The sequence below is a fragment of the Harpia harpyja genome, chromosome 3 (genome assembly GCF_026419915.1).
Source record: "Harpia harpyja isolate bHarHar1 chromosome 3, bHarHar1 primary haplotype, whole genome shotgun sequence".
Lineage (NCBI taxonomy): Eukaryota > Metazoa > Chordata > Aves > Accipitriformes > Accipitridae > Harpia > Harpia harpyja.
This window is the reverse complement of record NC_068942.1, coordinates 47030365-47047036: the sequence shown is the minus strand read 5'-3', so window position 1 is coordinate 47047036 and position 16672 is coordinate 47030365. Positions and strand designations below refer to the sequence as shown.

Genomic DNA, 16672 nt, shown 5'->3' with positions numbered 1-16672 from the left:
GGGGTGGGGCAGAGTTTTCTGTTGAGGAAGGCAGGGAAATAGTACACTGCATCTGATCCTGATGCACAAAGAAATGGCCTGGACCTTGATATATCAGTTCTAAGAAAAAGTGTTGGATATTCCACATGCCCCTTCCAAAGTTTTATAGGATCCTTACAATTCTTGTCAATTTTTTCACTCTGAACTCTTCAGAGACTTTCATCTTTTCATGGCCTGAATTCTCCATTTGCCCTTTAAGGATGGATCAAGACCATGAACAGACACAATGAAAGAAGGTGGAAATATTGTTGTTCTTACCTTTGTAACAAGGAAAAATGCATCAGTATGATTAACGACTGAACAAACTGTGATTAAAACAAGTTAATGCAATTTAATTGTCATTCTAATTACTGTTAAACAAAAGTAACTTGTGGCTTGTACTTTCCAGGACAGCATAGTAACAAAGCTAATCGCTCCATCTTCAAAGAACTGTTCCCCATTTTCCCTATGAATTTTTCAGTAAGATACTGCTGAAAGAGGAGTTTTTTGATTTTTTTGTTTGTTTGTTTTTTGCAAAGGCAACATGACACTCATTTCAGTAAATCCTTCTGGCAACAATATCCAAATATCCTCTTGTCTCTATTGTATGTGTTTCACTTAATATACAAAACAAAAAGACCATTCAAGCAAAACAAAAAACAAGACCAAAAATGTGCAGCTTATTTTACAAAGACTGAAATCTTTCATTGTCCAAAAACCATTGGTTTATTTCTTCTCCAACATCTTAAAAGTTGACTTAATCCTATGAACGAGTACTTATTATTTTGCAGCTTTTGTTTCATAGCATACTTCTAAGTATGTAATCTAAGACAATTCATAGTCCTCCTAAGTGTTTGGCAGAACAAATAAACACTTCAGGTATACTTTAGGTGAATGTTAAATACCATTTTTGGAATCAGATATACATTACCCATACTGCATGGATACTGTCACCTAAGAAGTTAGCAATTCTAAAAATAGAAAGGAACAGCATTCATGCTAAAACAAAACAAAATAAATTTATGGACAGTTGCTAATGGGGTTTGGCAGGTGTTGCTGTCATTGTAAATTTGCAAATGTTCATCTAGTGGAGAACAATTTTTTTCAACTTTTCTCTGAAGTTACTGGGTAGCTTGAAAAGATACTGCACTACAGACACACAGGCATGCTCAAAGTTCTGCCAGTGACTTAGCATACCTAGAGATAGTCATATACTTTGGAACATAATTTAAAAAATTAGTGGGATTTACCTTCCTACTACCCTTTTTGTTTTTTTCTTTCATTTTAAACATTTTGTTCTGTATTATTTGGCCTCAAATCATACCACTGATAAGATGAATGCACAGCACACAGAAAACTAAGAACCTGAAGTGTTGCAGAAGAGATACATGTGATTTAGAAAGGGAAGATCCAAGATAAATGTTCATCATGTTACATAGATACCTTGGATTCATAATTAACTTAACAGAGCTTAAAAGACTTTCTGATGCACGATGCTTTGCATTTCTTCCCCGCCCAGAGTTTTTAGCAGAAAGTAGATCAGAATCAAACTGGGCAATAAAAAGTGGAAAGTCTGTGAACTAAAGTGTACAGACAGCAAACAATGTAAAATAAAATCATTTTATAAGTAACACATACAACAAGCTGAAAAAGCAAATGACATACTCAGTAAACCCACAACTCAATTTTGAAAGAATTTGTTCATTTCAGAACTCAATAGCAAGTATAAAACATTAAAGCCATCTTAAGATTGAACTCCACTTCTACTATCTTTGAAATTTTTTTATACATTGTCTTATGATTAAGACATTCATTACAGTTTAGCACATCATATAATTTACAATCATTCTCTACAGAACAATATAGTTAATTCAGTATCATGAATAACTTTATACAGATACAGTATTGAAGCCATGTCCTCTTTTGCTTACCGTCAAGTACAAAACAGCTTATATAGACTAAAAAAAGCTACACACCACAGTTGTAGCATACCGTATTTTGTGCCTGATTAAAGTTTACAGTAGTGGCTTTTTGATCTTTCAAGACAAATAAACATGATACCACATAACAAACAGTTGTGCAAACTCAGGCTTAGGAGGAAGACTTAACTACCTCCTTTTTCCAGAACTACTTTTCCCTGCTTTACTGCTGCTACTACCAGACTTGCTGGAAGATTTTGAAGAGAAAAGTCTTGTCATGAATTCGGAGACATCTGGCAGCTCATGGTTGGAATTCAGCATGTTCATTGATTGCTCCATTTCCTGTGTGCAAAGATTAGATAACCTTAATAGCTCATAACAGTTCTGGCTGTTTCTAAGGCATCAGTTGAAAGATCATATCAGAAAGATGCCAGATTTTCCCAAATACTGTTTTACTATTTGTAGTCCTCCAGGGTACATATTGCTACGTATTTTCATGCAACCACAGCCAAATGCCCAGCTACACACAGAAACATAAAACCCCCAAACTAAAAGCACTGGTGTACGGAAAAAGGTAACCATGTCTTAAGCAGCTTTACAGGGCAACCACCCAATTAAAAAAAAAAAAAAATCTAAAAGAAAAAAATGCCATTATTTATTTTCAGCATTACCTTCCTCCATTTTAAAATTTAAGCTTTTGTTTAGATTTTCAGATCTGTGTTCTTACAGATTTCACATACTTTTGTATTTTCAAATTAGTATTATTTATGCTAAATCTAACAAATTTTTGAAGCTGTTTGAAGGGATTAGCTATTTTTATTGCCCTACTTTGTAACATCAAGCTATTAGTGTACAGCAGCTAAGTTTTCTTTGTTTCATGAAAGGAAGGATTTTAATATGAGACCGTATATCCAGCTAAGCTTAATGTAACTTTAGAGTTTAGCATAGTGGCTCTACGAGACTAATTAGTACGGTTTAAAACAAACAAATCCTGAAGTACTTTTAATGCATACAACAGCTGAACTGCACATCTACAATGTGATAACGCTTATAGTAACTGCCAATTTAATGTGGGATTGTCACCTTGCTCTTCTGGTTACCATTCAGCATGATACAGCTTTAACTGTCTTCAAGGTACAAACAAAGCAAAAGCTGTTATGGTAGCCTTCGTTACTATTGCATCTATACTACATCTGTACTTAATGCCTCTACAACAAGCACAGTAACTAAATCATTAAGTTTCTGTATAAACTAGTACTGTGCTGATTCCATAAAGAAAAAAACAAGCTAACCTGAAAAATGTAATACAAGCTCCATAACCTCTACAAGCAAACTGGAGAAAGTATGGATATACACTTAAGAATTTAATACATGGTCATCTAGAGAATGCTATTACAACCGAATTCTTAAAAACTACCTTCTCCTATTCTTTAATTTAAATTACAAGCAAGATTCCTTCAACTTAAAATTTCTCCTTAACAAGTCCTATCAGTCAGCTAGTAACAACTAAATCATCAGAAGTTCTGATGGTTTACCATCAGAATGGACTGTCTGTAAGCAGTGTCAGATCAGTGAAAAAAGGAATAAGTGATTTTTTTAAAATTCAACTTCTAAAGTTCAGCTTGGTTTGAAGAACATGCCACAGATATCTAGTATATCTTTGTATGCTATTTTCAATCAAAATTAAAGCCAAAAAAGCATTACATAGCTCTGCTATGCTTTTTATAGGTATTACTTAAAAAAAAAAAAAAAAAAAAAAAAAAAAAGACTCAGACACCTATAAAGTACTACTGAAGACAGTGGTCATTTAGAGGAAAAGGAGTTTAAATTAACAAAACCCTCAAAAAGCAGCCACCAAGACAGACAAGGAATACTTCTAAAAATACTAAAAGATTTAACAAACACCTTGAATCTCCATTTTGTCCTAGCCTTCTGCTATTCAGTATTTTGCATGATGAAACAACAATAAATCAGATAATTTATTGACTACATTAAGACTCCATATCATATACACTATTGTGACATCTGGATTTAACAGTCTTGTAAACTATGTGATTTAGGTTGATGGGTAAGAGAACCCCACATCATATTCTTCTCAACACACCTGACACTTATTAAATTATGTCTAAACCCAAAGTGCTAGGCTTAAGCATAGTGCATTGGAAATCTACAGAAAAAATAGCCTTTGAGAAATCATATTTATTGCTCTAAAACTCAGGAAAACACCATTCATACTGTAATACTTTCAAAGCTGTGCCAAACAATTTAATTCTGTGTTGTGCTGTTTAACAGCAAATTCATGAGTTGGAAATGTTAGAATTCATTGTTAGAACAGCAACACTGTATTAACTGAATAAATGATGCCCATTAAGACTTCTTTAAAAGTCCAGGTTTGTTTTTATTACTTTTCTGTACCTTAAAATCTCATTATCTTTGTTCTCTGTATCTGTATCAATTGAACGTACTTACCCGTCTCATATCAGGATCACTGGTGTTGACAACTTTAGGCAAAAGCACAAATATCAGTAATGGAAGAACCATCATCATCACCTACACAGAAAACAGCAAATACTTCTTCAGCTTATTTGTTGCTCCAGACATTTTTAGACATACTGACATAAAGCTTTAGCTAAACAGCCAAATTCTCGAACTACTGCATTCTGAGTCAGTAACCCAGTAACAGCAATCCACTTGTCACACAAGAAAACTGGTAAGGAAGTATTATGTTTTAAACAATAGATTTCAAAGTTGGACCATTAAAGTAGATGCTTGTTATCACTTTCAATTGTTATAACTACAATCTCGCAACATGTTGATCTCCACACTACTAGACCAGACTATGGGCTATTTTCAGAGGACATACGTTAATGGAGTGAGTATACAGGGGAGGAGAGATCATAGAAAAACCTTCTATTTGTAAACACATAAAAACCAAAGAAAAAACAATCCTCTCAGAAGAGCAAAGCGTGCACATGTTTTCTCAATTGTTTTACTCCTGGTATTCTGAAGGATAGTTATATTTGGATCCTTAGCATACTTTTAACCTTTGTGTGTTGCTTGTACGTACCATAGGGTTCATGAGGAAATCTGTCCACCCCCAAGATTCCCTCTTTATAAAGTATGAAGGAGGTCCAGAAGATTTCATCTGGAGTGGGTATGGCAGCCTGACAACTTCAGAGGTTTTAATGTAATTCACATATCTTGCTCTAATAAGCAAAATGTAAATAATTAAAAATATAAATACAATCTCTAACAAAAAATAACAGTAATTTAATAATATTCCAAACAAAGTTTTAATAATAGACTACACACAAAACCATCTGCGAGGCAGTGTCAGATAGGCTTCACTTTTCAGAAGCTAATTTCTCTCAGCAGCATACTTTATGGAATCAAATGATACTTTACCTTTTTTCCAGGCTAGCTATTAGGCTTGATATGGAAAACAGACTTGCAGATCAGAAACATCAGAACTATTTTTTCAAATGTGACTTTTGCAAAACATTTTTTCTTACCTTGGTAAGGAGCAAGAAAAGCAACAATGTTTAAAGAGAAGGTACAGCTTTGAACAGTGTAGCGTAGCTTAAACAGAGTTTGCTCTGGGCAACAATTATTTATTTATATATGAAGTTAATACTACCTTTTCCCCTCAGTGCAATTTATCATAATTTGCATTTATCAATACTGAATCTCAGTCTTTTTTATTTTACAAGGTCTTTTGATAGTTCTTCACTAGTATTCTTCACTTGGGCCTAGTATTTAGATAGTTACTTGGTACTATCATCTAACTTTGTCACTCTTCACCCATTTTTCATGATTTATGAATATTTACCCGCCTTGAGCAACTCCAGGCATGACTTCTGCCCATTACAAGAGAAATAATTTATTCCTTCTGAATTTTTCACCAAATATTCATCCACAGAATGTCCTTCCCTCCTACCTTGTAACTACATATTTTCCTCAAAAGCTTTTGAGATTTTCAAGTAGCTCTTATCAAACACATCTGTTATCCACATGCTGTTTTGTCTTTTTTTTTTTCAGTATTTTTTTTAAGGCAGAACTTCCCTTAGAAAAGCCCAGTTGACGTTTTCCCCCGTGTATCACATTTTTTCACGCATCTCCCAGCTGTATTCCTCACTATAGTTCCTACCTGTTTGACTGGTAGAGATGTCAAGCCCACCGGTACGTTGCTCTGCAGACATACCCTAGTAATTTACTTAAATGTCAAATTTGTTACCTCTAGTTCTCAGACACCAAAACAGTGCTAAGTCAGAGGTTATACACACTATTGTGTCTATTTCACCAAGTTCCTTCCGTATTTATTATGTATTGATTGTTGCCAATGAGATACTGCCTAACAAAGTACAAAAATAAAAATTTCATAAACTTGGAAAAAAAAAATCTAAGCACAAATTGTGCTATTATTATTATAAACAGACTGTTTGCACTGTTTTCAGTTTGAGATTTCAATTTTTAACCTCCCCTAAAAATACTGCTGCAGTGTTTTTATTGATGTTTGTACTCCTAAAACATAATAGCATATTTCATAAGATACTGTAAAAGACAAACTGGAAGATAATACATATGCGCCTGAACAAAGAAAAATGAACTACAAACATATTCATTTAAACAAAAATCACCTTATTAGATAGGATAGCTGTTTTTCTGTATAGTTTTACTTACTGAATAGTGTGCAGTTACAGATGCACAGTTATAGTTGTCAGAGATAACGTTATCTGGCCATAACATAAAAAAATAGCTAACAATGCTACAGAAATACTGCAGGCTGGCAACTACTAGCATTTGCCAGTAACTGTAAGGAGTATCTTATGGAAATGTAACAGAAATTTTTTGGAATTTAGAATTAGAATTTCATTGTGCCAAGTCTTGACAGAACATTTACGAAAAAAGAAAGGAAAAAGGGAAGAAGAAAAAAAAAATGTATTGGCAAAAGATAAAGCAGTTAACCAGATTTTATTTCAGGATAGCTGCATAAGAAAATAACAAGAGTAAACAAGTAAAAGGACTCTTTTTATCCATTTCCTCTTATTTAAGGCTATACATATGAAACAAAGAAAGAAATGAGACTGGATTTTAAGAAATGTGCTCCCAGAAGTGATGTTAAAAGAAGCTGAAACATGATCTGAAATGGAACATGAGATCTACAGTACTGTCTACATTACTTCTTATACTGTGCTGTCAGGCATACTTAATAGATCAATACAGAAGCAAATCAGGAAAGGCTCACCTCATTTTGCCTTTTGAAGTTATGTCGACTCGCACAGGCTCAAATTTATGAGCAGGGGATATAACTTCCACTACATAAGATCCTGAAGGTACATCGTGAACCACAAAACTTCCATCTGTCCTGAAAAAACAGTAAGTTCCACTACATTTCAATATGCTCCAATACACAAGAGAGGGTGCTTTATTTGTTTGAAAGAAGAAACTGTAATAGTATCATTTAATATTATAAATCTTAATATAACAACAATGACCAAAAGGAAAATTTAAATCGCTCAGCACTCGTAATATCAAGCCCCTTAAGGTCATTCATCAATGTGTGCCACAACAGTAGCAGAAATTACCATTTACATTAAAGATTTTCTCATGCCCTCAAGCTATTGTCTTGATGGAGGAAAACTTAACAGCCAAAGTAAGATTTGAAATGGTTAGATTTCATGTATTCAAATGACTTACATCTTCCTTCCTCCTTCTGAAATACATACAATGAAGTTTACTTTGCTTCAGTACGCATACAATGAAGTTTACTTTGCTTCAATACTTCTGCTGGAAGCAAAAAAACCCCAAAATTGACATCCTACATAGTGTGGGTAGATATTAGAGATGACTCGCAATGCACAAAAATTGTGGTTTGTGCCTTTATTGCAAAATAGAGGTTTTTACTTTTAATTGCTCCCTTTAGGACTAGCCCACGCTGGAAAGCTCTATCACAACAATAAGGAAACAAAGAGCTCTGAACATATCCACAGAAGGGATTTTTAGACAGACTATTTGCATTTTAAAATACGAAACTTCAATATTTGGTGAAAATATTAGTAAAAGGATACTCGAAAGCTTCAGTACCAGTTGCTATTGAATTAAAAGTACAGAAGCTTGTAGTTTTCCTCCTACATGCTTCCAGAAGTTTCCAGGAAGAAAAAGTTAGTGTTATCTAGCCTTTTACAATTAATATAAAAGACACCTCTCCTAAAAAATAAGAGTCAAAGTTAAGACAAAAAAAAGTTGTTCAAAGAGGTAAAAAAAGTAATAAAACCTGATACATCAGAAACTTGCATCAGAAAAAAAAAAAAAATGAACCCTTGTAAAAGCAAACCCTCAAAAAGAATTTTGTGCTTACGTCCTTCACACAAGTTCTCTCTCTCAAAGATGTATATCACTTAAGGACCTTCCCACCACGGAGACATATAACCAGTACTGTGTAGATGGGTTTCACTAATACTTTACGTGATGATTTGAACCTCCAAGAATGCTTACACTATCTTGTACTGCAACTGCTATAAGGATGTTTTCCTAGGAATTTCCTTTTAATTTTTAATTCTTTAGAGTATTATTTTGGATAAAATTCTAGGGTTTTTTCTAAAGATTTATTTATATGACAAAGCAAATTCTCACTTCATATACTGCTATCCTACACTGCCTTTTTAGAAGAAAAAAAGTTTCATTTTTGTTACAGTGGGGAAACCAATCAGATTTATAAAAATGCCTGTACTAGAGAATGATTCTTGAAATACTCAAAAAGCAGCTTTGCTGTGTCAAATAATTATTTTCCTCTTTTTGATAACTGGAATGATATCCACGTAATATATAATCAAAACCTACCAGAGAGATGGTGACAAATATATCTCCTGATATACCAAATACATTTAAATCTGTCACCAAAAGTGAAGGGTCTTTCTACTGAGCCTGAAATATCACTGTTATTTAAGAAAACTGTTCTTTATTCTAACACAGTTCTTACTATAAATATACTGCCATCCAGTACTGTGCTTATTACAAGTGACAAAAAAAATCCCAACCAACATTAAAGCACTTTTCCCAAAAAGTACCATGCTTACGGTAGCGCAACATCTACAAATATGTTTATCAAACTGAATAAATGACATAATATTAATTGCTTGGATTTAAGTTATATCAATATAATTTGATACATCTATAAACAGGCATATCAAAGTAATGTAATCAATAGAGCTTGGTATCTAGGTTACACTGTCATAAATACGGTATGCTCTTAGGTAAGACTATTTCCTCATATTTCAGACAACTCAAGTTCCAAGCAAGCATTTGGAAGCTTACCAACTCCATGGTATTTATTAAATCAGCTCCTTATTATGCCAGGCTCCCACAACATGGTTGTACTGGCTTATCAGGTGCTACACTGACAAGATTCTGCAAGTTTTGCAGAGTAAAATCTGTTGTGTTAACCTATTGACAGTTCCCAGAGTCAAAGTTCAGTTCAACTTCTACAGCGGAGGGAATAATTAAAAATGATTGGTATTTATGAGATGGTGTATCTTAATTCCATATAAACTTTCTCATTTTAATACATAATTTTAAAAGGAATGTATTATACTGTACTAAAGATTACAAAAATTCTTTTAGAATTAGCTTCTACTCTTCAAACTATGAGATCAGTTCAATCTTAATTGAGGACATTTTCTATGCCTTATTATCTCTAGATCCTTTGCTAATCTAAATATACCTACTACCACCTGAGACTGCTAATGTGATTCTTTACAGCTTCCACATACATGTGCATGATCTTGTGTGAAGCAATAACGCCATATCCCTTGAAATGGCTTTCGCTGGTACAGTGAAAAAGTTTTTCACAGGTACTGCAATAGATAACTACAACTCTTCACTTTTTGCCACAAACATTTCTCCAGAACGAGTAAATTCTTAGCTAAGGAGGGGGTCTTAAAAAAAGTGTCAGAATTTGCACCCGCAAAAGCCGAGAACACCACCCTCCAGAATTTAATGCAAACGTGTTTTTTTTAAATTAAAACTCAGTTCCACCTTTTCGATGGCTGAAAAGCCAGCAGCCTTAGTCACCGATTTGGTTACGTCTACAGGAGGCTGAGAACAGCAATCCCTACAGCACTACAGGTTCCCACTGCAGGCCCGGCCGTTTCCAATGCCTTACAAAGTCAGGGACAAGCAAAGCCAAAGTCGGACGCGAGGTGTTCGCCTCCGCAGCTGTGCGCTGCTAACCCGGGCAAGGCCGCTAACCCGCAGTGACCTGCTCCCCTCTGCCACAGCCGGCCGCCATCTTACGGCCGCGACTGCAGGAGGGAGGCTAGGCGGGCGCGTAGGCGGAGGGTATCTCCGAGCGGCACCCGCGGCGCCGGGCGACACCGGCCCGAGCCCGGCGAGGGACGCCTACTTCCCCGCCGGGACCAAGCCCCCCGCCCCGCCCGCCGCTCACTTCAGGAAGCCGACGTGCTCCTCCCCGTCCACCAGCACCCGGGCCCCCGCGATCCAGTCCTGCGGCTTCACCCCGGGCACCACGGCCCGGCCCTCGATCTTAAACCGCTCCCCAGGGCCCGCGCCGCCCGGCGACTCCGCTGTCCCCGCCGCCTCCGAGCCGCAGGCGCCGTCGGGCAGCGGCGAGGCCAGCAGCCAAAGCAGCGCCAGCCAGGTGGACCCGCTCCACGCCGCCATCACGCCGCCGCCGCCGCCTCCCCCCTCCCGGCACCGGGCAGCCGCCTTCCACGCACGCGCCGAGCGCCAGCCGTGGCAGCCCGGAGCCCAGCCCGCCCGGAGAGCCGGGCCGCCGGCCTGCTGCGCGTGCGCGCCTGGCGGGCGGGAAGGGCTCGCAGGCCGCGCGCATGCGCACGGGAGAGGGCGGCCCGAGCGGATAGGAGCGGGGGACGCCCTTCGGCCGTGACGCGTCGGCCGGCGGTAGCGCGCCGGCTGCTTCCCTCGGGTGAGGCGCGGCAGGGCCCAAGCGCCGGCGGCTGACCCGGGCGGGGGCGGCGGCGGAGCAGCGGGCGGCCGGGGCTTCCCTCGGAGCTGCTTCGTCTCGGCCTGCGCACGGCGGGACGCTGCCCGCCTCCGCGTCCAGGAGCGCGGGCTGCGGGGAAGCCCCGTACCTCGGGGACAGCGCCCGCAAGGCCGCGGGGGCACGTGCCGCTCACTAGAGGCGATAGGGCTGGCTGTCACGGAGACCTTCCCGACCTTGCAGCTGGTGCTCTTGGCCCCTAAAAGCGGCACAGCTGCTAAAAACGTTTTGGGGAGCTCGCTCTGACCCTGCGGCACCAGTAGCTCGCAAGCTGGATAATCTGTCCCCGCACACCATTCGCTCCTTCCAAGATGAGAAATGGAGCGGGTGTTGGACAGGCAGGGAGGGCTCCTTTGTTTTTCAGTTTGTGAGTGAAAACAAAGGGTGAGATAATTTGCTACTTAAAACATTGAAGGACACAAACGCGAACCTGAAGAACATAAATGTGTGAAAAGTAGATGCTTCTTCCCTGGTAACAGATGGATCCATTTATAATCAAGACACTTTAGTTTTGAGTTAAAGCTTAATAGTTATGCAAAGAGTAATAATCAAGCTTTTTCTAGGAAACAGTCAAAAAAAGCTTACAAAAGAAAAAGCTTAAAATTGGTCATTTAATCAAGGCCTAAAGTGTCATCTTTTTGATTTATAGTACTACAGTTTGCTTCTGATGAATAACTAGAACTTGTTGACAGTACAATAGTATGAAAATCTGTTACTCGGCAGGCAAGCACAGAGTTACAGGAGAAACCAAGAGGGCTGTAATACCTTCCCTACCCCTATTTTCCCTTTACACAGCATGTCCTGTTATGTCATACACATTTCATTGGCACGTTGTGGCTACACTTGCTTCCTTTTTACCTCTCTTACTTATGTCAGAGTTAATTACTGAACACATTTAAAACATTATTTAATTATTAAGCATGATTATGTTAGAGGTGATGAACCTGGTCATCAGCTGATACTCAATAAAAACATCATATTATACTAGGCATGATTTTGAAAGCGTATGTCACCTCATGTGAGTGGGATAATGTGAATTATTTCGCTGGTAGTATTTTTGAGATGTCTCTACTTTGGAGACAACCAGGAAGACATGATCAATGAGGTTCTTCTGTCACAAATTCACAAGAGCAAGAAACTCCAGCAGTTTTGTGGGTGGAAACCTATGAATGCTAGAAATGAACTCTGAATTGAGTAACTTTGAGCATTACTTTTTTCAGTTTTTGTTAATGAAGCAAGTACTTACCAATAGAATCACTAAGCAGTAGGATGTATGTTAAAGCCAGAGACAAAACGCTGTTGCCAGTTGTCCTGGTTTCAGCTGGGACAGAGTTAATTGTCTTCCTAGTAGCTGGTACAGTGCTATGTTTTTGAGTTAAGTATGAGAAGAATGTCGATGACACTGATGTTTTCAATTGTTGCTAAGTAATGTTTAGTCTAAAGTCAAGGATTTTCAGCTTCTGATGCCCAGCCAGCAAGAAAGCTGGAGGGGCACAAGAAGTTGGGAGGGGACACAGCCAGGGCAGCTGACCCAAATTGGCCAACGGGGTATTGCATACCATGTGACATCACATCTAGTATAGAAACTGGGGGGAGTGGGGGGATCACCACTCTGGGACTAACTGGGCAGGTGGTGAGCAACTGCATTGTGCATCACTTGTATATTCTAATCATTTTATTATTACTATTGTCATTTTTTTAGTGTTATTATCATTATTAGTTTCCTCTTTTCTGTTCTGTTAAACCGTTCTTATCTCAACCCACAAGTTTTACTCTTTTCCTGATTTTCTCCCCCATCCCACTGGGTGTGGGGGGGAAGTGAGTGAGTGGCTGCGTGGTGCTTAGTTGCTGGCTGGGGTTAAACCACGACACCAGTATAACACCACAGAAAGACATCATCTTCACAGTGACATCTCATGTTGCTAGCTTTTATATGCCGTTAGTGTAAAAATGCTCCTATTTTTAAAATATCCTCAAGCACCTGTATTAGGATGCTGTCAGACCACATAGAATGGTCATGTCCTCCAGTTTTGAGGAAATCCTTAATCAAAGAATTTATTTTTATAACCTAGATAATACAGTTACTTGGTTTAAATCCTCCTGAACCCAAAGAAAAGAAAACCTCATTTGTTCTTTCATACTCTAATCCAGGAAGCTTCTCTCTGTATCATCCTCCTAACAAACTGACAAGTTACTTAAACAGCCTCTTGGCTAGAATCCCACCCTCATGTAGAAATCCTGACTGTGGGTGCAGCTTTCATTGCAGAGGCATATCTTAATACAGCTATTAGAAACTTTGCATATATAGGCATGCAACCTTTTTAATGTTAGGTAAACAGGCCCTTTTCCTCTCACTGTACAGCTTCTTTACATATTAATAGTACTATTTCATAAAAACAGATACATCAGTTACCCTATTTTTAAGTGTATACAACTAAGAAAATAATTAATTTGGTTAATTACTGCCTTTTCAATTAAGACTAGCTATAACAGCATCTCTTTTGAGTGGATTGCACAATGCCATTTGTGAGTTTTAATATCATGCTGTGGGTGTTTGCCTTCTAGGTAAAAAGAACAAATCCCAGAACAAAAGCAGTGGAAACAAAGAAATAAAAGTGTCTGGGTATAAATTTATCAAAATATAACCAACTACTCGTTTTCTCAGTACATCATCCAGTAGATGCTACCTGGTTTTTTTCTGGAAGGAATTTCACTACTAGCAAAGTTGTGTCTGCAGCTTGATGTCAAGTGAATCCCTGATCAGAAGACAGATAAAAAACTGCTAAGCCACAGTTTCAGTTCAATTGAAACAACTGAACAATTCCATCAGCCTCCTGAAAGTGCAATCAAGGATGACCTCCATGTTTATAGCTGTCTCTTCATTGATGGATTCACTCCCTGAGTAACAGCTACGTAGAAACTGGCAAGTTTCTTAGAAGTTCTAACCTGCTCACAAGCAAATTCTCAGGTTTGTCTGAGTTACTTCAACCAGCTGTCGCTAATGCCACAGAACTGTCAGCCAGATGGATGAGAGCTGACAGTCCCTAATGGATTGAACAAAGAGGAGGTCTAGACTAATGTAATGCCATCACATTGATAACACTGAAATCCACATCTCCAGATTCTTGTCACTTCCGGTTTCATGTACAAACTGAAAAAGCTGAGGAGACCCATTAAATCCCTCTGGGCTCTCCAAATGCAACATCAAAATCCATGAGCATCACAGCCATTTACAGAGAATCATGTAGTCTGGCATACTGGTAGCTACTCTTTAAGTAGCAAGAGAGGTTTTTTCTCCCCTGAGGGTGAAAGGAGTTTACAAAAAGTGTAGCAGAACTTATTTTTGTGCTGAATCCTTTTCACAGTCAGACTGCTAGCAAAACTTGCTATATAGACTTTTTGCTTGTAGTTGACCATTAGTAAAGCATTTCGTTCACCTTTGAACATTTCAGTGCAATTGCTCTGAAAACTTCTCTTTCTATAAAGCTGAGAGCACCTTGGCTAGTATTTAAATATTTGCTTTTGAAAATGAACATGATCCTGTCATTGATACTGGTGTACTTTAATACACTGGACCACAAAGAGCAGCAACCCACAATCTGTTTTGTGTATGATTCAGGCAGCAATAAGCAAAGCTGTTGACTTTCAGCAGACAAGCAGGGAGCAGCTTCAGCCATCTGCTTCTAATCTTACTGTAGTCTTTGAGTCAGTCCCCCAATACAGGTAACACCCAGTGCACCAGATGAGCAATGCTAGTTCACAAACGTTCAGTGGAAGTAAAGACAGACCTGGCTGATACGAAGAATAAATAATATGTGCATCAGAATACTCATACCTACATCCTTTTTTTTTTTTTTTTTGAGAAACTAATTAGAGGTGAGAAGAAATCAAAATGCCCACCCAAGCAAGCAGATCTATGAGAATACACAAACTGAAGGTAGATGGAAGAATTCAGCATAAAGGTACTGTAAAAGGCCACAGCAAGGTAACTCATTTACTGAGCTCTCTCCTTCACAAGCTTTACTATGATTAAACAGAATTAACAAAAATTGTGCAGCATATTTCCTTCAGCACTGATTTTTTTTTTTAAATAAAATTTATTGTAGGATGGAATCATTTTGCCATCTACTGGCAATTTACAGTGCTACACTAGAAACGTTTACTTAGTTTAACATAAGAACATGTACAGAACAAGTCAGGATTGCAGCCTGGATTCAGTGACAGTCTTTGTGCTGTCCTGAATGTAAAATGACCTGAGAGGGTCCTACTTCTGAGTTGGGGCACAAAGGTACTCAGGCTGCCATCAGGTTTACCTTACCTCCATTTTCCACCCCCAACTTGAGGACTTTTTTTTTCCCCAGGAGTGAATTGTTTCCACCTTTCTGATAATATATGTCCAAAAACATAAACAGGATACTACTTCAGTACACTCTTCATAGGAATTAGCAAACCCTGACATTGAGACTGCCAGACAATAACCAGTTTTGTCTGGTTGCAATTGACTGAACTGATCTTTACTGAACTCAAATTTCATTCTTTGGTGGAAGAAATTTAATTACTAGCTTAAGCGCAGGGAAAAGGAGCATAATTTTCCTCCTGTAAAAATTTCCAGATCCCCTCTTGCAAGCAGAACAAATACAGGTGTAACATGATGGTAACCTGGAAGTTGGTTTTACAGTACTTTGCAATACTCATCTGCTCCTGTTCACTGTAAAATTTGTCCCTATATCTGTTAAGCAGCAATTGTGCAGAAACCACGCAAGCAGCACGTTTTAAGAACTACAGCATCCATTAAGCTGACTATGTAAGAAGCAATGCCATGCAGAACAGTGCTACACACATCCTCAGATTCCTGTGTTGTTGCCTGTACAGACACCACCTGTAATAATTCACATAAGGCTAGAATGACACATCACTGTGCCATTTGGTTTCCAAAAATACAAGCAATTTAAAATCCTTATTCCTTGGTATGCAACCTAAATGCTGTGTTGTTTTTTATATCTGGATCCTACTTCCACAAGGTGGCCTCCACATAATATAGCATTATCACATCCTTTACGGAATGACATACGGAAGTATTTTTTTGCTTTACTGCAGTATTGGTATTAGACCACCGCAAAATGTCATTCCTTTCTTTGTATTTCAAACTCAAGAAGTTGTTCACATGCTGTGTAAAATTGTTTCACACCAGACGGGAGGTCAGAGCAACACAAAGCAGCTGCAAGCACTTTGGTAGGACCTTCTACCAGAGAGAATCCTGTTCAGGAACCAATTGACACATTCACAGTCAAAGCAGGCCTGCAAGTTGTCTGCCCCACAGAGTCTGGGAAATCCTGTGTCCAGCATACAAAGGGCTGCTGTAATTCAGAGCACCTTAAGAAGTTGCTTAAATTATGCTACAGTTGCTTCTGTGCTAGGAGAAACTGAAGCAATAAAGGCCAAAAGCAGCACAAAGCCACCTTCTGTCTGGAAGTTTAGGCATTTCTGGCCTATCATGAAACTCTATGCTGGTTTTCAAGGGGGTGATTGACCAAAGGCCGCTAAAGATTGATTTGCACCATTTCAAAGCTCATCCGTCCTTAATTTTTTGGGGGGGTCTTTATTATACTTTTAAGTCCCACTATAAATGATGTAAAATAATGCAATTGTAATTGGAGCGGCATTTTGTAGATGATAACCATTCTCTTTGGTGTATTAAACATGTTGTTACAAAAAC

At 38.4% G+C, this 16672-nt stretch overlaps 1 protein-coding gene across 1 annotated transcript; it reads right to left on the bottom strand.

The window, feature by feature from the left end:
* Positions 1 to 350: 350 nt before the first annotated feature.
* EMC7 (ER membrane protein complex subunit 7) lies at positions 351 to 10635 on the bottom strand. Its single transcript, XM_052782466.1, has 5 exons — positions 10381 to 10635; positions 7183 to 7302; positions 5005 to 5143; positions 4407 to 4487; positions 351 to 2279 (listed from the first exon to the last, which is right to left on the bottom strand). Exons 1-5 carry the CDS (start codon positions 10614 to 10616, stop codon positions 2127 to 2129), a joined length of 729 nt encoding a protein of 242 aa, XP_052638426.1. The 5' UTR covers positions 10617 to 10635; the 3' UTR covers positions 351 to 2126.
* Between the last annotated feature and the right edge of the window lie 6037 nt (positions 10636 to 16672).